This window comes from Etheostoma cragini, chromosome 3 (genome assembly GCF_013103735.1).
Source record: "Etheostoma cragini isolate CJK2018 chromosome 3, CSU_Ecrag_1.0, whole genome shotgun sequence".
In the NCBI taxonomy this organism is placed as follows: Eukaryota; Metazoa; Chordata; class Actinopteri; order Perciformes; family Percidae; genus Etheostoma; species Etheostoma cragini.
Window position 1 is genome coordinate 23,147,631 of NC_048409.1, and position 21,367 is coordinate 23,168,997.

Genomic DNA, 21,367 nt, shown 5'->3' on the forward strand with positions numbered 1-21,367 from the left:
AACATGTTCAATGGAGTTAGATTTTGTACAACAAGATGTATTAAATTGTGATAGAAAACCGATGCATCACCAGGCCCCTTAGACAACAGAGGACTCTCATTAAACACTGCCCTGATAGATAACAGGTTGAACATCATGTTACTCAAATATTTATTGGGAATGAAACGCTTTATATATTATTTGCCATATATTTATTTCTTATTTTAGTAATTTCTGTAGAATAAATTCCAACAACCCCTGCATGTGTGTACAACTTCTCAAACGACACTGACCGGCTGATATTTGGTCGAAAGTAGCCTTCTGTAACACAATGTTTAACCTTAGTTCATGCAAGGTCTAAGCTCAAATTACAGCTGGAATTTGTGCTGTGAATACTACCAACAGCTCTGAATTGCAAATAGGCAGAAGGAAGATATCCCATTTGCATAGTGGCAGCCCTTTGCCAACAAACTAGTGAAAAGCTGCCTGGTCAACAATTAACCACCCAAAAAGTCATCTAAACCGTTTCCACAGCAACCTGCCACCACAATTGGGTGTGTAAACACTGAAAGGAAGGATTAGTGTTGAAAAGGATGAACAGGAAAAAAGGAGGGGAAAGGAGAGCAAGAGGGAGGAGATGAAACAATGAGAGGTGCAGTATAGAGTCTTTCTGCAAAAGGGGAGGGGCAAGCAGGTCAGTAGTGCTTCCTCGTCGTTGGTCCGGTTCAGGTGTGAATGAGTTTGGAGTCAGGCCACTGTGGTGTGATCACAAATCAGAGGTATGATAACTCAACTCAAAAAAATAAATAAAAAAATAATGTCTCAGTAGTCTGTCAAGCGTCTCTGGGACTGAGGGCCAATGGACTCAAGTGTTCTCTGAAATGCAGGAAGGATGATAAAACTGCATTAATGCAGGGTATTAAGGGACAAAACAGGCAGAGTCAAGTATAACAATGCTTATCTCTTTTGCTTCCCAGGGAGCAAGAGAAGGAGAATAAGAGTCTAAGCTTAAAAAAAAAGAACATGAATAGAATGCAAGAGAACTACCAAGAACCCAGAAAGTGAACAAAAAGTGAATCCTCTTCCAGTTGCTACAGGAGGATGCACTAAAGCTAGATCTGTTTCTATCATTCTCTATATCACAACATTATTGTAACATTAACAGATATGCCTCATACCTGCTATACACAGCTCTTTGAACAGTCATGGCTTTCAAACGCAACTGATCTCAAACATTGTAGCCATTAATGTACAAGTAAAGAGAATATGAATATGATGTTAATTAATGTATCGGCAGTATCATTTTGATGGCAACAACAAAGAAACCAAGGCTCATAAGTTGGCATCATTAGCTGTTTCTATTAAACTTTGTTTTGCCATCTACAAGCTTCATTAGTCTGGGAAAAAGACTAAATCAAACTATTATTTATCACTCTCAAAGCACTAACTGCATATACATTCTACAGGGAGCAAAGAGGATTAAAAAAGGAATGGAATTTAACTTAACCCTTTTTCTAAAACAGACTAATTTCATAAACCAGAGCGATTTTATTATTTACATTTAATTATAATAAATGTAATAAAAGTCAAAAGAAATTGTAACATTACACTTTACAGCACTAATCATTAGGCCTGTCACGTCAACAAATTTTGCTGTAGGATAAATTGTCCCAGGAATTAACGATAACGTTGTGGACTCTCAATCTCTGTTAACAAAAAACGCAGTGCAATAAAAACCAAAACACAATCAAAGACAATACATAATATGAGAATTGAAAACCACAAAACTAAATCAATTAAATGGATGTAAAAAAAATTGCACTTAAATATTAAACATTAGGCTCAGACAAAGAGTGCCAAAGAGATGAAGCAGATGCCTCAACAGGCCACATGCAAAAAAAAAAATGTTTTTTAAAAATAATTTCTCCAGCATAAAGCTTAGTTCAAATAAAGCGAAAGTGAATTGCAGTCTATGTGTACAGAAGGGTGTGCACCTGAGGACGAGAGGGAGAGGGCGTGCATTCTTCAAAATGCCGGCTTCTTGACAATCCTAAAGGACGGCATCTCTTTAGCAATGTAGCTAACAACGCTGTCTGTGAGGGCACACCATTTTGCACTGTCCTGCCTGTACACCCCAGTGATTGTGTACTGTCAGGAGGACGGAAACGGCCCATCTGTTGAAGTATTTTTTCCCTACAAAAACTACACCAGATGATTGTGTTTTAGGTGCATGTTTGTTGTGTGGCTGTGTTTAGTTGCTACAGTTATACAACAAATTGGACATACCGGCTTGCTCAGGTTAAGTGTTTTACCGTGGTTGTCTTTATTTCTCCAACTAGCATTTTCTCTTCATGCAGCTCTTTGGCGGCACTCTGTGGTAGGCTACGCCAGGAGTCCCGTCTCCCCACAGAGATCATGCGGCTGACAAGTAACTAGAGGGCTCGCTCCTCGTTACGCTATGGGAACAAGAGTGGTCATCCAGTCTCTTTTGATTTATTGACTATCACGACCGGCCTACAAATAGTTTCATTTATTTTGCAGCTCCTACTACATGAGCCCTGTCACTGTGCGTAACGAAGAGTTTTATTCAGTGTGTCTTGGTAGAAGCAGTGCGTTTTTTTTTACTCTAGATAGATCTTATGCTTGTACCACAGCAGCAAGAACATTTCATAAACCACCGGCGATAAGGATAATTTTCCAAATGCATGACAGATTTTGTACTAAACCAAACTTTCATGAAGCATAAATACGGGCCATTCTGCATTATGTCCTGAAGCTGCTTACCAGAAAAACACACACCTAACCCGACATTACCCACTTCGCAACGCTGCTCAGAGGCACACTGGGACATCTTCCAGAATTCCTTCCTCTAGTGGCTTCCACCCGCCAGCACACACGGCTCACAGCCACGGATATGGTGCCCGCGCCTCTCTGCCTGCCACGCCCCCAGCCCACTTGGTGCAACATGCAGGCCAAAGCAGCAGAAGGACTGAGGGCCTTTACACAATCTAAGGGGGCATACTTGATTAAAGGTTCCCTAAGCGATGTCACACGTGTTTCAGTCTATATTTGTTGCCACATACAGCTAAAACGTCTCCTCTCTATCCGCAAGCTGCCTGTCCCCTGACCACACTGTAAAAAAACGCGGTCTCTGTAGAAAGCCCAGGGTCTACAAACAGTATCAAAAACAAACTGTGCCCAAACTAAGTAGCAGACAATTTCATTGTGGGCTTTTCATAAATCAGTGCATGCAGAAATGTGCACTGTATAACGGTCTCTGAAGAAACAAATTAAAAAATTAAAAAATCTATACCTGCAAGGAATGCCTCCCCAGTCTTGCTTCAGCCTCTAAATCCTGTACATTTCTGAAGAGCCAAGACCAGGTGCAAGTATTTGGAAAATAGCCACACGAGTAATCCTTGAAGACCTAGTTTTTATAACTTTGAACATCCCCCGTCTTTCACGCATCTGACACAGTAAAGGTTTCATTTCAACCATACAAATGATTGTATGACCTATCCTACAGAGGGTTAGAAATTTAGTGAGGCTGTCAATATGACAGTTGATGACTCAGCTGCCCGGCTCATACTCATTTTATCTCTTCAAAACAATTGCGCTTTGTTACAAAAGAAGACAAATATTACTGGACAGAGCCTATAACTGAATACAGGTATTTCCAAAAATTCTTGCTTCCAGTCTCTCCTCCACCTCTCCCCTCTTGTCCTACTCTGGGTTTGTCACTGGACTCCCAAATTGTTGTAGCACAAAACATCTCCTGGACCTCTACAGCCTTGATGTAAATATAAGCCTATCTGGAGTTTTGTACATAAAAAACAAAACATCTCATCATCTGCACTGTGAAAAACTACCAAATTTCTACAGTGACACAAATGTAAACAGCAGTACTAAAACAGTCACTAGTCTTAATACTTGGATGACAATTGGGTGAAAAGAGGGCTATGAGTTATTGGCATTTAATGTAATTCAAGTTATTACACTTATATATAAAACTCAAACCTGAGTGTGCACATTGACTACTACTATACTGAACCTACAGATTTAAGCAGGATTAGGCTGAAAAGGTTTTAACTGCAAATATATACGCAAGCAAAACTATTTGCAGAGCAAGGATGTCTTGCTTTAGGTTGACATCGAAGACTATCAGCTGTATGTCCTGCAGAGAGGGAAAAAAAAAAACAACAACCTTGGAATAGGGATGGGCAATATATTGATCTCGAACTAGTCAACCCGAACAGCCCTAATGTCTGGAACTCACTAACCCAGCTCTATTACTGAACAATGCCAGCAAATAAACAGGAGCAAGGAAAAGCAGGTGTTATAGACTGTGTCAAGGAAATATGACGAGTAGGGAGGTCCCAGTCAATTTCTTTTGGCCCAGATCTAAATCCCTTGATAGTTATAGGCCATCCGCGGATACCAATAATTATATTTACCTAAATCTGACACACCTTCTAAAAAAGGTACCAATTTAAAACTATTAACTTGAAAAGCTTAGATGTATATAATATAAGAGAAACTGGAAGAATGTGACTACTGGAACTGTTGTCACGGTCAGCTGGAGAGATCTAGAAATCACTCTATTGGAGTTGTTTAAACAACAGACACTCTGTCTACTTGTAGTTATACAAACTGTGTGTGTGTGTGAGTGTGTGTCAGACTTATGCTACTTACGATCTAGGCCGTTGACGTAGCGAATGGATACTTCACAGTGCCCCCACACAGCACTGACAATGGGATACAGTCTTTTGCCTTTTAGCCCTTTAAAAGCTACTCCCAGATACTGTCCGTCTACCATGAAGCTCAGTGTTCCTTCATCCATATCTAGTATTACTGTCAGAGAGTCTGGCAGCACAAATGACTCGTCTGGCTCTAGGAAACAGGGATATGTAGGTGCCGACGTGGAAACAGGACGGTTCTTTCCATCGTGGAAGAGTCTGTTTCGACCCAGGTCCCAGCCCCAGGACTCGGAGTCCGAGCCCACCAGGGCTGTGTAGCCCACCGAGTGTAAAGATGCTTCAGCAGTGGCCACGCCCACAACAGCGTGAGTGCCTCGCTGTCTCGTCGGCCAGTGAATCCTCCAAACATGGAGGCCCCTGGTGTAGCCCACCTTCCCTCGGATACAGTCTGTGCTCTGTGCCACTGGGTGTCTGTGAAACGTCAGCTTGTCATCCTCCTTTACAAAGACATTGAGTGACCGGTCGTCAGGGTTCCAGGCGTGACGAAGCTGGGTCTCGTGGCTGGCAGCGGGCATGTCCAGCAGTAAGTCCAGCCTAGGGGGCCGACAGAAATCTGGGCCCCGCAGTTCACGGCGTACTGGCCGATACGAGGGCTCCCCGTGTACATCCACTGACTTGATACTGCCAGATATCTTTTGGCCCATGGCTGGGTGGGTTCAGGGGAAGAAGGGACAGAGGGGAAGGAAATGGATGGACCAAGGGTGGTAATGAGGGGCCGGTAAGTCCTGACGTTACCTCATGGACGCAATGGCAACACAGTGGGTCCTGGGTGGAAAGGCGCTTTTGGACACACACACGCCGTCTTCAGCCAGGGGAAAATCACACTCCTGAAAAACACAACACACAAATTATGTCTCTAAATAGTTTAACATAAATTACTCTTAGCTAATCAGTAATTTATAGAAGGACACAGCAACTGCATCACTGCTTTTTTTTGATTGGATTGGAAAGAATATCATTGTCATTAGGTACTCCATTATGAAAGGTAAACTGACGCCAGTTTGCTGCAGACCTTTGAATAAACAGAATATGCAATACACCACAAGATTTTAGACTGTTGCTTGGCCAAAACAAGACAGTTAAAAAGGCGCCGCCTAGGACTCCAGGAATTAACCGTTTGAGGTTTTACAGACTAAATTATTAGTTAATCAAATTGAGAAAACACCCCCCCTTTCACATTCAATTATTCATAACAATGCAACTTAAATTGATGACATGTAATTATGACTTAGTTCCTTTCAAGAGAGACAAATTCTTGAGCAACCCTCCAATATCACTTCTTCACCAAGCAAACTAATGTTGTGCAATCCAGATTTTTTTTTTAAAGTCTTCCCAAATGTAATATGTACATGCTGAGCTTTTACAGCTTCCTAAGCAACAAACACATTTCCCTGTAAGACCAAGTCAAGAGACACTGTTCCAAATGTGCTGTACTGACATTACACCTTGTCCTCTCTCTAGCCCACTCTCCTATAATCACTAACTCAAATGTTTCCCTCCTTCCCCTATAGTTTTTCAGGGAAGGTCTCCACATGACTCTTTCAGGGAAAGTGCAGAACAGTAAATGGTCCTGACCCACCAGGGGAAGCTTGAATTACACACATATTGGAATCTCATCTGGCAAATATTCGGAACCGACAAGGGATTCATTATTTTTGCCTCAGATCTATTAAAAAAAAAAAAAAAATATATATATATATATATATATATATATATATATATATATATATTTATTTTTTTTTTTTTCACATTACAGGTTTTGTTTTGAGTGTGTTTAAATGTCACAGAATAAATATTGTTGACTTCTGGAGGTAAAAGGAGATGCAAAATCCAGAAACAAAATATAATAACAGACAACGTGATAAACTGGCAACAACACACAAGACAGACTACTCACACACACTTGCTGGCAACCAAGTACTTTACAGAACACTCATGACATCTTATGACCACAATCCATAAAAAGTGACAAGCTCTACATTTCCAGTATTAATGAATTCATACCAGACATGATGCATGAAGTCCTTTCAAGACAAAGAAGAGTGATATTTATCTCACAAGATTGTAATCACAGTGGCTATTGACCAATGAGCTGACATTTGTAAATTTGCTTGTGCAGGATACAAAAAATAAAAGCTCTTACTGCCCATGCACACACAATTTGCTTGCAATTCCTCAAGCATTGCTCCAGTGTGGAAACAATGTGCCAAACAATTAGGAAATGATTTATGGAAATCAGGAGGGGCAGAGGGATAATGCAATAAGAAAGAAAAAAAGAGAAATCAGTTTTGTTTTAGATAGCTTTCCAGATTCAGTGACCAATTAATCTCTAATACATACAGTGACATATGCAAATACAGCACACACACACTTTTGAATTTGTAGTCAGTCAATCTGGTGTTGTGTATCATTAGCGCATTAGGCCTAAGTCAGAGCCTGTTTTTACACTATTATGTGTTAGTTTTTATGGTTTTGTGTATTAGGCTTGTCATAGCGGTGATAGTGGTTGGTAGCACTAGTCGCACACAATAGCTCCAATAATAAAACCGGATGTTTCACACTTGTCTGCCCGAGTATCTTGCAGGGGTTAAAACATCAGCAGTACTTAAATAGAAATGATTGGGTTTAAACAAGGGGAAAAAAATATGTTATGATCTGCAGTCCTGAAAAGCTTATAAAAAACAGTATCCAGTTAAAAAAATGTTTGGCTATATCCTGACTGCCCCAGCAATTAGGGATTCTGGCCAGAGGGTGTTTTGGAGAGCAAGACAGAGAGGCACAGCAGTGCTCCTGTCAGACTCTCCATAAAAACCCTGTGGGGATATTTGATGGCATCCACATGGAGCTGCTGTCATCAAAAAGGCACTTCCAGCTGGTGAATATCAAAAATCAACTTGACCCCAGTCCTGACCGTCAGTACTGCCTGTGACATCCACCCACACCCAACAGAGCTGACGGTAACTGATTGAGCCTGTCATCTACAACACTGACAGACAAACACAAAAAACATGTATACTGTATAAGGAAGTTTGTTTTTTTACCCTGATATTGTGACATGCTGGGTAACAATGGGTAAGCCAGGATCATTCCAGCACTTTCATATGCTGCAGAAAGGATTACACAACAAATGTAATAATTTATTATGGAAGAAAGGGTATCAAGCTCAGGGAGAAGACGGAATTTTCACAATAATAGCTGTGAAAACCCTCCAGTCTTTTGATTTCCTAAAAACCTCATGGTTACTGCCTTCAGAAAACCATGAAGGCAGTAACCAGTTTTTGAACCACACGCATTTTGCTAAGTAAATTTAAACTGCTGTGGTTAACATCATAAACAATATTTTAATTTCTGTTAATGCACATTTGTTCCTTTGTTTGGTCGGTACGTAACGTGTGGTGTTGTTATAGATGCGTGGTTTAGGACAAAGAATTGCCACTCTAATTGTTGTCCAAGAGTTTAAACTCAAAGTTGGATATGTCAATCACTTTATTGTAAATAAAAAAAAATAAAAAATAAACATCTTACCTTGGTATCATACACTTAACCGTGATCCAAAAAAATCCTGACCTTGCCTTGTGCAACACAGCTTAACCAAATTTGGCTATATTTAAATAAAAACTTTTCCCACCCCTAGCGTCACACGCTGGGGGCCAATGAAATGGCTTCAACAATCCCAGTTGCTGTTTAAGAAGGAATCTGACCAGAATTCATGGGACACACTTGTTTTCTTGAGTAAGGGAGGCAGTGACAGGAAGAGAGCCGTTGGTAGCGTGACAGCCACTGTTAGCATATCAAACATGCACAACCAGTCTTAACACAAGACACATTCACGGCTTTAGAGCACACAAAATGCAGACTGGTAATGCAGGAACTTTTAAGGATCACCCAGTCAAACACATACATCAGCATATCAGCGTTGGAACATGGCACAGCTGGGGAACAATGAAGACCTTTCGAATGAGCACGTACAGTACATATACACAACCTCTCACTCGGTCAATGACAAACTGATACACTAGTCTAGTATCCATCACAGAGATAAATACACAGACAGACAGTTTGCAGATGGCAACTCGTGTTGGGACAATAAGCGCAACCTTTACTCCCCCTGGGCATGTGTGTTTTCAGATTTCACTTCATTTCATGTTTTAGTTTCACAGTTCTGCGAAGAGATTTGTTTTTCAGCAACGTCTGGTTGTCGACTTCTACTTCTGGGACTACAAATGCAGACTGTCAATGTTCTTTCATCTTGCACAGGATCTACGTGCATGCCAGTGGTTGACTTACCACTTAACAGACGAGGTAATTTGGGTACGCACACACCATTTATCAGTCAGCCTTTGTCTTCATTAGTTTCATTAGTTCTTTGAGTTAGACTTAAGGACAGACAATATCAGACATTCATAAGTAGGGTAGGATATCGTTTGGATTTTACTGGACAATTTTGATTATTTAAGGTCACATGCTCATTTTAGGAGAAAAAACTTATTGATAAAAACAAGTCATTTGAGATACTGTTAAACAACTAAATGAATAGCTACTAAATACTAACAGGGTAACTGCCTCTGAATTCACAAGGTGCACCTGAACGCACCATAAAGTCCCTGAGGTGCCTATGCACTTTACGGTTCATTGTTTACATAACTCACAGGAAGAAAATTTATTGCCTCAATGGTGACTTATTAGAAGAAAGCGGATCTTCTGTGGCGCAACCTCGTCAACTGACAAGCTAGCAGTATTTACTGTGCATGTGTGACTCAACAAAGGTGGTGCAGAAGGGAGATGCCTCACTCTGTAGCTAAAACAGGGAGCTTAGCACACACGGTGAAAAGAGGAGCTGCAACAATGTGCAGGTCAACAAATATGGCGCTTTCTGAAACTTAAACCACATAAACCTATTCTGGTACAACCTCTAAATACAATTATGAACCCGAAAATGAGCATAATATGGGTGCTTTAAAGGAGCAGGTTTAAAATGCAGCCTACAGACCTGATCTAGTGCTTATTTGAGTATTCATCATATCAGCCTAACACCTACTCAGCTCAGTGTCCTACGTTATTTAAAGTGTAATTATGAGTCAAGACTGAACTCGCCTAGTGTACCCCAACCGGAAAGTCTTCAATCATGTGTCACTCTCCCACCTCTCAGTCACTCACATGTGACATGACGCTACACTGAAGGTGCGGTGCTGAGCCTCTGACATGGAAGATTACTGAGAGAGAGAAGGTGACTTTCACAAGCATGTTTAAGGCTTAAGCATGGAAGGACTACAAAATAAAAGCCTCAGTAGACAAAACATTTCATTACAACTTGTGACAGATATACAGTATATAATGTGTGAAAATATAACAAACTCAAATTTATGTATACATATTTTTTAAATCACGCATGGAAATGTACATACAAAATTGTTCATTGCATCGAAATGCATTGCTAATCGGTTTAGAATCGAAGGCGTCTGAATCTGAATCGTGAAGTGCCCAGAGATTCCCACTCCTACTAAACATGGAACCTTTAATTAGATGTAACAAGAATACATTAAAGTGGACATCAGCTGAATTAACAAGCTACTTCTTTTACTATCAATAAGCTTAACATTGTAACATTTTAAACTTGATAAAAATATCTTACACTCAGAGCTCCATTAAAAACTTAAACCTTTCCAACACTAAAAGAAACAAATGCCACATTGAAATCCTTGAGACATGCTACGGCTGTGATCATTTTATTACTGTTTTCATGCCAAGATTTTTTGGGACCTGCGGACACCCTGAGAATGCTGTGGCACAGCCATAAAGACGTTTGAAAACTGTCTGCATGGGATAAGTCCAGCAAAAGTCTAACAGAGACAAGAAACCCGAGAAAATGATCAGACTGAACGAGGCACCAACAAGTGGTCAAGCTACTTAAGTTGCCTGTGATAAGAAAAGAGGCATCTTACCGTGAAAGCATTTCTCAGAATAGTCAGGCAGCTATCACACAGCAATGTGAACATGCAATCATCAGCCAAGTAGAGAGAAGGAATACTTTCTTCTCAGTTTGAAATCCAAAACGAGGTCAGTACGCAGTCAAGAGCCTAACGATTGTGGGACAGGGCCGAGACAGAAAAAAAAGTGTTTGTGTGTGTCGTAAGTCTGTGAGTTCCTGCTGGTGACGCGAGGATGGGGAAAAACAGCCTGACTTCATTTCCCAGCTAAAGCAGGAAAACAGCTGCTGGAGGGAGGAGGGAAAAGAGGCAAAGATTGTGTGGAGGACTCTCAAAATGTTTCCCAAGCCGTACATAACCACCCACAGATGCACTGACTGCGCGCTCCCAGAAGACGGTGAAAAAACAATAAAAAGTGGACAAACACACACAGTTCACCCACATTTGCAGATGAAAAGCTCATTTCCACTTTGCTCTGCTGAACCCTGACAGAATACATTGGGCCAGTCAAGGAAAGATGCTAAAGAAAGCAGTCACCCTGTAGAAGTCTGTTTTGCATTTAACATAATTGGTAAATCAAAATTTTGGTGACTAAAGATATTAAGGATTCAATTTCACTTTTTCACACCATGTGACAGTTGTCATTGTTTGTTCTAAATGAAACTATAAAGCAAGGAATGCGTGTGTATGTGTGTATGTGCGCACACTTCGTAAATGCCGGGAACCGCTTATCCGATCTACTTTACACTTGACAGATATATTGCTGGTGGACTGAAGGACATGTGCATTGTCAAATTGGGACATGCTCAATAAATTAAAATCTATTTAACTTTGGCTCACAGTTTACCTATTATGGATCTGGACCTCAGCATCGCCATTTGCGTATTTACATCTTCTTTATGCAATAACTCATCTATGACTATCACACTGCAAGATAGTGAACGCTGCTATTCACATTTGCTTTTGGAAATGCTGTGTAGTTCAGACATTTGCTATGAGGACAGTCAAATCAAAGCTTTAATGTTCAATTTTAACTATAAAAAAAGGTTTGATTATTGTCATTTGCTTGTTTCAGTTTGTTATTTTTCCTTTTAAACAACAGCAAACACATTTTGAATAAGAATAAAACACAACAGCCAAAGTAATGACACCGTGCAGCTCACTAAAAGACTAGTTGATGGAATTAACACATTTGGCCTTTTCTGTATCTTTTTGTATTAATTAAACAACCTTTATTCCAACCGGTTTTGTTTTTCTGACAACAGCAGTGCTAGTTTGTGTCTTTTAGCTCATAGCTTTAGCGCAGACTGTTGTCTCAATGTTGGGATCCTCTACAGTGAAATACAGTCACACTACATCGTTTAGCTGTCAGGACTTTAACGGTTTAATCCAGCTACTAACCACTGTAACCTGCTGCCAAGTGTAATAATGTGTTATTAGTGTTTACTAGTGTGACATGCAGCGACGTTTCTGTTGCCTGTATCATCTGTTTCATGAGCAGTGCAGGTAGCACAGTAATGAGGACACATTTAGGTAGCACAGTATCGAGGCACCGAAATCCGCTATTTAGTCCGGTCCGGCCATATTCGTACCGGATTTTAACATTTGCCGTTAACGTGAACACAAAATTGCATTGCCCGTATGCAAAAAAACAACTCTTACAGGTTGCCAATTGACTCAATCTGGTTGCCAAGCATAGGGTTACATCCGGGCAACAGTTACTGTTGAGCCCTGCACTAGTTTATCCTAAAATGTTAAGTGGCCGGAGGATGGAATCAAAGATAGGCCAGGCCAAACGTTTGTGAATGTTTTAAATTGTGTTTTGGCAAGATTTCAGAAGTTATGCCAAGCAAAATAATTCAGTGTGGCTTTTTTGAAATTACGATGCGTGTGCATGAAAAAGTCAGTCATGAGCTTGGAGATAACCCACCCAAACTGTCTTTACTCTTCCTCTCTCCTTGGAACTGACACCCCCCCCCTCCGCTCTCTACCTATGTATCCTTGCTTCTCTCCCTCTTCTTTCTGCCCAAGGGAAACAAGAAAACCCCCAACAGCATTTATCAGTGCATTCTTGCACTCTTCCGTCCAAAGATTGTTTTATGCTGAAGTCTGCAGTATTTCAATATGACTTGGTTCAAATTAATTCAGGCAAGAAAACCACACTGGAGCTTTCACTGTACAAGAAAAATGCACATTCACCACATTCATAACCGATTCACAACACTACACTGACTCAGACTGAAGGCTGCTGCTGTTTGCTGGAAGGCTACCTTGCTTTGATGTGGTCTGAGGTATTGATACGAGAGCAGCATGGCGTTAAATGATCTCAAGTAGGGATGAGAAAGACTAGGCCACAACCACACTCAATAGTCATCTGTGTGTTTGTTGGTGTGTAAAATCCTTAAAGGGCATAGAGTATTACGAGAAGAAGGAAAAAAAAAAAAACATTTTAGTTGTCTCATTGACTGCAATACCTAGAAACATGAAAGCAGTTGATTGCAGGGACAGGCTAAGGACCGGGAAAATGTAAAACGCAACATGGTGAGAAAAAAAAATTCATCTGTCCATCTAAGTCCTCTTATCCGGTATAAAGTGAAAGAATGAATAAATGGAAAGAATCAAAGACAGGTAAGAGTGGATATTTAAGACATGAATAAAACATGTAGTACCGTAAAAAAAAAAAAAAAAAAAAAAAAACTTCTTTCATCCCCCATGAAGTAAATGAATGACTTTACAATGTGCAGCTCGAAAAGTCTAGTCAGCAAGGTAGTGGGCCAGTCAATAATAGACCCATTTGTCCAAATGACTTCCTGCTCCTCAGACAAAGACACGCCCTATAGCTGCGAATGAGTAGCAGGTTGCCGTCTCCATGTCTCCGTTTACCCAGTAAAAGAATCTGTTAGCAACCACGTGTTAAAAACAGGAGCCAAAGCTAACCTTCTCTGAGAGTCCAGTTCTTGCTTGTGTCCACAAACACAGGACCGCAATCCAAACACCAAAGACGTAAAAGGTAAACCTGCCACCATGGTAATGTCTCCCAAGTGTTGGAGAAAAGACAGAAATCTTTTCATAGTGAAGATGTGATCAGCAAGTAAACTAAGCAAAGTTTTTCTCTTTGCAAACCCAAAATAGTCAGAGCTCGTTGAAATGTACATTCACATATGGCAACATTGGTTATTTAATACCTCAACACTGGGGTGGCTTTGTTGCCAAGTACTTTCTCCCATACCACACATTAAGGCCCTTCTGTGTGCTCCCCTTGTGTTTCTGAGGATTTTTTCAGACCACTCAGGTTCCTTCCTACAGTACAATGACATGCAGGTGAGTTGAATGGGAAACTAAATTGCTGATAGCTGTTGGCTTGTGTGTCTGTTAGCGTTACGTTTATTTTGTGCTGCAGCCACTGTTGACCCTAAACAGGACTAGGCAGGCAAAGATGCATATGACACATGGTGCATCCAAATTATAATATAATTAGTGTTTCCATAAGGATTTTTTTTAGGAAGTGGGGGCAGGTCTGTCCGAACAACATTATGGGGGTGCATTATGTCAGCAGGATAACTTACAAGGAAACTGCCACATTGGGCGTCCTTGTGCCCTATTTCTGACACCATGGTTGCAGCGATTTTTTGCCATGTGGCAAAATAAACACACACACAAAACACACACGGCAAAAGTTTGGACACACCTTCTCATTCAATAAGTTTCCTTTATTTTCATAACTATTTACATTGTAGATTATCACTGAAGGGATCAAAACTATAAATGAACACATGTGGAATTATGTACTTAAAGTGTGAAATAACTCTTAAATAGGTCTTATATTTAGATTCGTCAAAGTAGCCACCCTTCGCTTTTTTAGTGCACCCTTGGTGTTCTCTCAATGAGCTTCATGAGGTAGTCATCTGAAATGGTTTGAAATTCACAGGTGTGCCTTTTCAGGGTTAATTAGTGGAATTTCTGGCCTAAGTAAAGAGAAACAAGTGGCCATCATTACTGTAAGAAATGAAGGTCAGTCTGTCCGGAAAATTGCAAAAACTTTGAATGCGTCCCCAAGTGCAGTCACAAAAACCATCAAGCGCTACAACAAAACTGGCTCACATGAGGACTGCCCCAGGAAAGGAAGACCAAGAGTTCATCTGAGTCCCCAGCCTCAGAAATTGCAAATTAACAGCAGCTCAGATTTAAGACCAGATGAATACCATACAGTTCTTGCAGCAGACACATCTCAAGAATAACTGTTAAGAGGAGACTGCATGAATCAGGCCTTCATGGTCAAATAGCAGCTAGTAAACCACTTATAAGGAGAGGCAACAATTATAAGAGATTTGTTTGGGCCAAGAAACACAAGGAATGGACATTAGACCAGTGGAAATCTGGGCTTTGGTCTGATGAGTCCAAATTTGAGATCTTTGGTTCCAACCGCCGTGTCTTTGTGCGACGGAGAAATGGTGACCGGATGGATTCTACATGGCTGGTTCCCACCGTAAAGCATAGAGGAGGTGTGATGGTGTGGGGGTGCTTTGCTGGTGACACTGTAGCCAGACTCTTCCTTCAGTGCACTTTGGAGGAGGGTCTGGCAAAGTGTGACTAATATTGTGATAACTATAATATATTGTATAGGTATGTTTATTAATTTGTTAACATAAACATTCATATTAAAATACCTACATACCTACACTGACGGCATTTTTGAAAGCACAAAACATGCCCTAGTCTTGATTAATTTGCCTAAAAACAACATCTTATTTATCCTGGTGTATGGACTTATGTGAGTAAAGTCAGAACTATAGCGCTAAAGTTATCTGATGTTTTCTGTAATTTCCAATGCTTTACCTATATATAGTTTTAGTAAAGACTTTATTCTGTAGATGTAATTTTCACACAAACTGAAATACATGGGTCAGCAGCACCCGTGTCACGCTGTTTTGCAATTCTGAAGCAATTAGGTTGGTGACACAGGCCTTCAAAGGATGAAACTTTATCCAAAACTGAGACAGTGGTTCATATCGGCTGCGTTTGAGTTAGATCCTGCTGCAATATTTAGCAGCTGCCTTGGATCAGTTTCCCTGCTCCTACAGGTAAACCCAAACCAGTCTGATCAGGTTTCCACAGCTGGGTGGGAGAATGTGAGGTAGCTCAGTCTTCACATCAACCACTTCTCACTGCTGGGATACTTTGTCATTTTTAAACAAAAGCCTATCACTCACTGGTAGAGGAAGAAGTATTCAGATCCTGTACTTGTGTTAAAAGTATAAAGTGCATTATGGTCAAAGTAATCCATTACGAGACCTGCATTCATATCATACCTACAAGTACAAAAATAGTATCAGTACAACACTCTTAACAAAAAGAAAAAACACTTTGTCCCAGGAGACATTATGCTGCAATACAATTAGATTTGATATGACATATTCTTAATGATGAATCAATGTGTAAGTACCATTTTACCATTTTCTAGAGGTGAGTTAGTTTGATCTGCTTTATATACAGTTAGGTAGTGTAGGGGGTTCCAACCAGCACAGTCAAGTGTAGGGTCATTAGATGATTAACAGGAGAGAGAAAGAAAAAAAATGACGCTATACAAATCTATTATTTTTTTCTCACTTTCTGACGTCTTTTTGTGAAATATTGGATAATGTGAGCAGTTATTTAAATGAAATGCTCTGAATAGTCTAAAGAGTATAAGTCTCTTGGTTGGAACTAATAACTCAGACATCAAAAACATGACAAGAGAACCCCAACAGTTTTCTTGCTAGCATTCACGTTAAAAAGGTTGGGAACATCTTGCACTTAAAGAGCAACCACCATTTTCTTCAACCTGGACCCTATTTTCCTATGATTGTGTTTAAGTGACTGATGGGAACAACAATCTTTAACATTGGTCCAGTATTAAACAAGGAGGCTGCAGTCGGAAAAACAGTCTTACTCTCCGCGCCAGGGCGCATAGCGGCCGCCGGTCCACACTACTGACCATTTGTCCACAGTTTTACTGTTGTTTTTTTTTTTTTTTTTTTTAAACACAGCTGTATATTGTTAAGTATGAGGGGCAAACCTGTATTTGTACCAGTGTTTCCGCTGGTAACTTCTCTCGCAGCCGCCACGGCAAAGAACACAGAAGAAGTTATTGAATGCAACTAACTTCAGTTGGTAGAGTAACAGTGTGTGAGACGGAGCTGCTGGACTTGGTCGAGCGATGTGACCCATGGCCAGAATATCATAGTTCATAAATATGCAGCGCAGTGACTATACAGACATTTCATACACACATTGTTTGTGTCTGCCATTCGACCCGTGCATAATGATCAGCCGTCTCTCTGGGAGTCACGTCCATCACACTCCCTCTCGCAGTTATAAATAGCCTATGTGACAATAAAATTTGTTTTGGTTAAAATCAACAAATAATCGTGAGAATAATCGTGATCAAAATAATCATGATCATCATTTTGGCCATAATCGTGCAGCCCTACCTCATTGGACATTAGAAGTGTTATGTGAGAAGTCAGACCTGTTTGAAAAGCCAGGACATGAAATAGCGTTTGTCTTTTGGCCTCGTAACTTCAAGATTGTGAGGCGAACAGATAGTTATGGTTTAAATGGCTTAGATATTCCATTTCCTTAGAGTCTTGGCGGCTTTTTGGGAAAATATCACCAACGTGGATAAAGAGAGAATGAAAAGGTATGAATGCAAACACGACTCAACACTAGTTGCGCTATCTTTGTCAGTGTCATGGCATCTTTATTACAGTTGTATAACTGCTAGAAGACATCTTATGCTTTGCGTTAGGCTTAATAATGAGAAGCTAAGCTGTCAATTAAGATGTTGCATGACCGTATATTTTGAAGATGTAATGCTGTAAAGTTAAAACAAAATGTATGACTGGTGGTAACGGCGCCGCCACAGCGACTAAGTGAAAACCTCTGAGACCTGTTTAACCAAAAAACAGCTCTGAAGTCGCTGACGCTAAACCCACCAGACTCCATTTAACAGAAAAGTCGACCTCCTTAGAAATCCTTTCCCTAATATTGTCAGACATGTAGAATATTAATCTGAGCCTGTCAGTGGCAAAACGAGCACTTTTGCGAAGGTAAATACAAACTGGACAGATGCCCTATTGACTTACATCGTAGCTTGTTTCGCCGCTGCTGACTGCAGCGATTTACCTTGTAACTAGACCAATTTCAAAAATTGTTGTTCCATCAGTCACTTAGACACAAAAACATAGGAAAATCGGTTCCAACTTGAAGGAAAAAAAAAAAAAACAGTAGTTACCCTTTGAAGTAGTATAAAATGGAAATACAAGTAGAACAATTACATCCAACTTGTACTTAAGTACAGTACTTCATTAAATATACTTTCCACCATCGGCACATGCTGAGGTCGCAGTCATCCTTCCATCACCACCAATATCATTAAACAATGCTTTGACCAGCTCTGGGGTTGGAATACAGACAGAAGCAGCTACAAAGACAATGAAGGCAGTGCTGAAGTACGTAACGAAGGTGGAAGAGCGGACTTGATTGTGGGATTGAAATCTTACCTCTTAATCCATCCAAATGCAGGCGTCCAGAGAAAAGTGCATCTCCGCCAAGTCACAGGTCACACTATCACACTGGTAATTTCCTGTGGTTAAAAGGTAAAGGTTTGATTAGGGTGGCGCAAAGAAACACGAGAGGCAAACAAGTCAAATGCATTTAAAAAGCCCTTTTCACAGACATGAGTGACAAAAGGTCTAAACGGGGACATAAAACAAGAAAAACGTCCCTGAAATATGAAGTGACCACGTGAGCCACATGTTTAAAAAGTACAAAACTAAGAACTAACTAAGATCAATATATGATGAGAACAGAACACGAAGCACAATAACAATTCCACAATAGAACAAGAAGTGCAGACCAGATGCAAGTCAACCAAATTCCTGTCTAAATAGGCGTATTTATTTGACGTGAAAAGAATCCACAGAAACAGGAGACCGTAAGGGTGGCGCGTCCACAGTTTAGGTGCTATTAACTCAAAAGCTTGAATAACATGCGTTTTAATCTGTGTGTGTGGAAGAGAAAGTTAAATTAACATATTAGACCCAAGAGACAGTAATTACAGCGACAGCAGAAGGGGTTTGCCCATTGGTGAGGAGGCTCATTTCATTTAAAGACTTTAGTTTTGACAAACCGAATTGTTTTGTTTTATCTTGTGGTTCACTAGATATTGGCCCATTTACAGCAGTCTAAAGAGAGGTCTTCCTTTTTTATAAGCAATAGTTGGCAGAGCTGAGATGTCCTCTAGGACACCCTGCGTTGGGTTGGGTCCATTTTAAATTCAGGCCAATTTGAAAAAGCTCAGAATCAGAGGATAGTGACGAAGATACAAAAGAAAGGAATAAAGAAACAAGAAAAGGAGAATTGGTAAGCCTGTGCAATCTTAAACTTTCATTAAATTTCAGGACAGTTCAAAAACATTAAAGGACAGGGGGTGGTGTCCCCTGCCTGACATTGGCAGTTTAAGTTGGGGATCAGGCCAGGGAAATTTTGCTGCGTATGTAGGGTGCACAAACACGGACACACAAATTTAACAAGTCGCAAAAGGCGTGTTAGTACTAGAGTTATGACTAAAGGTCCTCAAGTGAGAACATTAATGTGAATCAAGGCAGCCCAGAGAGCCGTTTGACAGATGGGGGAGAGCACTGCTGCAGCTTCTGTGCCAACATCACTCTCATTGGTCCAGCAATACTCTAAAACTCCGTCTGTTACGTAAAACACTCAAAGCACTGGCTGCATTTCCATAACAAGTGTAGCTTCAGAGGAGTAGTTATTTTATCTGCTGAGACTTCAAATGTTGACCGGCCAAACTTCGGCCAACAGAAGAGATTAGCAGCAATCAGTGCCCTTTTATGCATTTAAGAAATCTACTCTCTTAGCCTTTGGCAGACTAAAACAAGTAAACGATAAAAAGTTTATTCATCAGGTTTTGTGATTAATAGAAACCCAGTTAACATTTATAGATTTCTCATGGTAACATGGTTTCCTGTGTGTTTGGAAATGTGCTGTATCTATGCCATACGCGGCAGTCGGCCTGCACAATAAACTTATTGAAACTGCAATCTCAATTCACCCGTTTGCAATTTTTAAATGACTTAGATACCAATTTTCTTTTCATAATGACTTTGATTTTTTTTTTTTTTTTTAGCAGCCAACTGCATTAAAAACGCTTTTTTTTTCTGAGAGTTTTAAAATAAGACTGTATAAATTAGGTTTTAAACAATCCCTAGCGCTGAAATGCTCTCCCTTCTAGGTTCTCAAAAGTTCAGGGCTTTATCCTCAGCCAATGACAAAGCGCCGTTTAGTAATTAAGCAAGACAACGAGGGTCAGATAAAGCCTGTATCAGGGCCATATTTAATTAAATGTGTTACGTCACTATTTTTGGTAGCCTACTGTACTTAAATGGCGAGTAGTTTATTTTCCTTTTTCGTTGATTGCGGTGGATACGACATATGCCTTTGGTGTGGGAGACCTCGGTTCAATTTCCACTGCGATACATCAACCAATGTGTCCCTGAGCAAGAAACTTAACCCATAGTTTCTCCAGAGCCGTGCGACCTCTGACATAGCAATTGTAAGTCGCTTTGTATGAAAGCATCAGACATGTAATGTAATAGGTGCCAAAAGAATCTATGTTTGGTACTGCCAACTTAACTAAGTATGGATCCCTTTTTCAAGAACACACTGCCATTGTTCAAGGCCCTTAACCTCCAACTGCTCTAGAGCAGGGATGCAAAATTAGACTTTTTTGGTCCGGAATCCAATATCTGGGTTTTGCGTATCGGCTGATACAGAGTATCAATCTGATACCAGTGTTTAATTGATCAACTGTATAGAGTGTGCAAGTGACTGGGATCATTGATTTTATGTGTAATGCAACATCAGGCCACACATAAAATAAACAGTAAATATATAGATATTCCGGTGTATAATTATGGAATTTGATTAAATAGATTGGCCCCATTAACCCATAAGGTTTTTGTTCTCATCACTGCTCCATTGCTGGAGTGTCAATACTGTACTGTAATTTACATTATAGCAAATTTGTTAGCATTTGCTCTATTGCAATTTTGTTATCCACTGATAATTAAAACAGGACAATCCGTGCACAGTAACTGGGGTATAACTCCAATTTAGTTCAAACTTGGGAGTGCAATTTACCATGCTCCACAAGAGCAAAGAAGAGGCCAACTGAGCTGGCAGAAAATGTCACCACTCAGTGTTTGGGGATTATGGAGGAGGACTACCGCTTTTAATGATTTGACAGTTTTAATGATGGTTAGAGGGAAGAGGGGGTGAACCATTTATCAGTAGAAGGCCCATGGGATAACACAGCCTCAATCGTTTCTGCCTCATCTACCTTCTCTCCTTCCAGCCCTGTGTGTTTTGGTCCAAAACAGTCTCAAGCGACCAATCACATTCTACTTTCTGAGTCAGAGTTGTGTATGGGCCTAGACTGGAAAATCAGAGAGACTATTAAACCGTACAATAAAGATGCATGCAGAGTGCCAATGCGGTGTGAAGATGGATAACCTTGTTTGGAGCCCTAAGGTGCTTCTTTACCCCAAAGCAACTGACTGCTAAACCATTCATAAATACAGTGGGTACGGAAAGTATTCAGACCCCTTTAAATTTTTCACTCTTTGTTTCATTGCAGCCTTTTTCCAA

At 40.3% G+C, this 21,367-nt stretch overlaps 1 protein-coding gene across 2 annotated transcripts in view; it reads right to left on the reverse strand.

Moving 5' to 3' along the window:
- LOC117939861 (SPRY domain-containing SOCS box protein 4-like) overlaps positions 1-21,367 on the reverse strand; it is a 38,180-nt gene that overhangs the window by 8,511 nt on the left and 8,302 nt on the right. The window contains exons 2-3 of one of the 2 annotated variants that reach the window (XM_034865287.1): positions 18,205-18,287; positions 4,672-5,563 (exon numbers count right to left, since the gene is read on the reverse strand). In XM_034865287.1, the coding sequence (XP_034721178.1) occupies positions 4,672-5,380 (709 nt within the window). In that variant the 5' untranslated portion in view covers positions 5,381-5,563; positions 18,205-18,287. Of the gene's footprint in view, positions 1-4,671; positions 5,564-10,678; positions 10,926-18,204; positions 18,288-21,367 lie in introns of those variants that run through there. The other variant, XM_034865294.1, reaches the window with a different exon arrangement.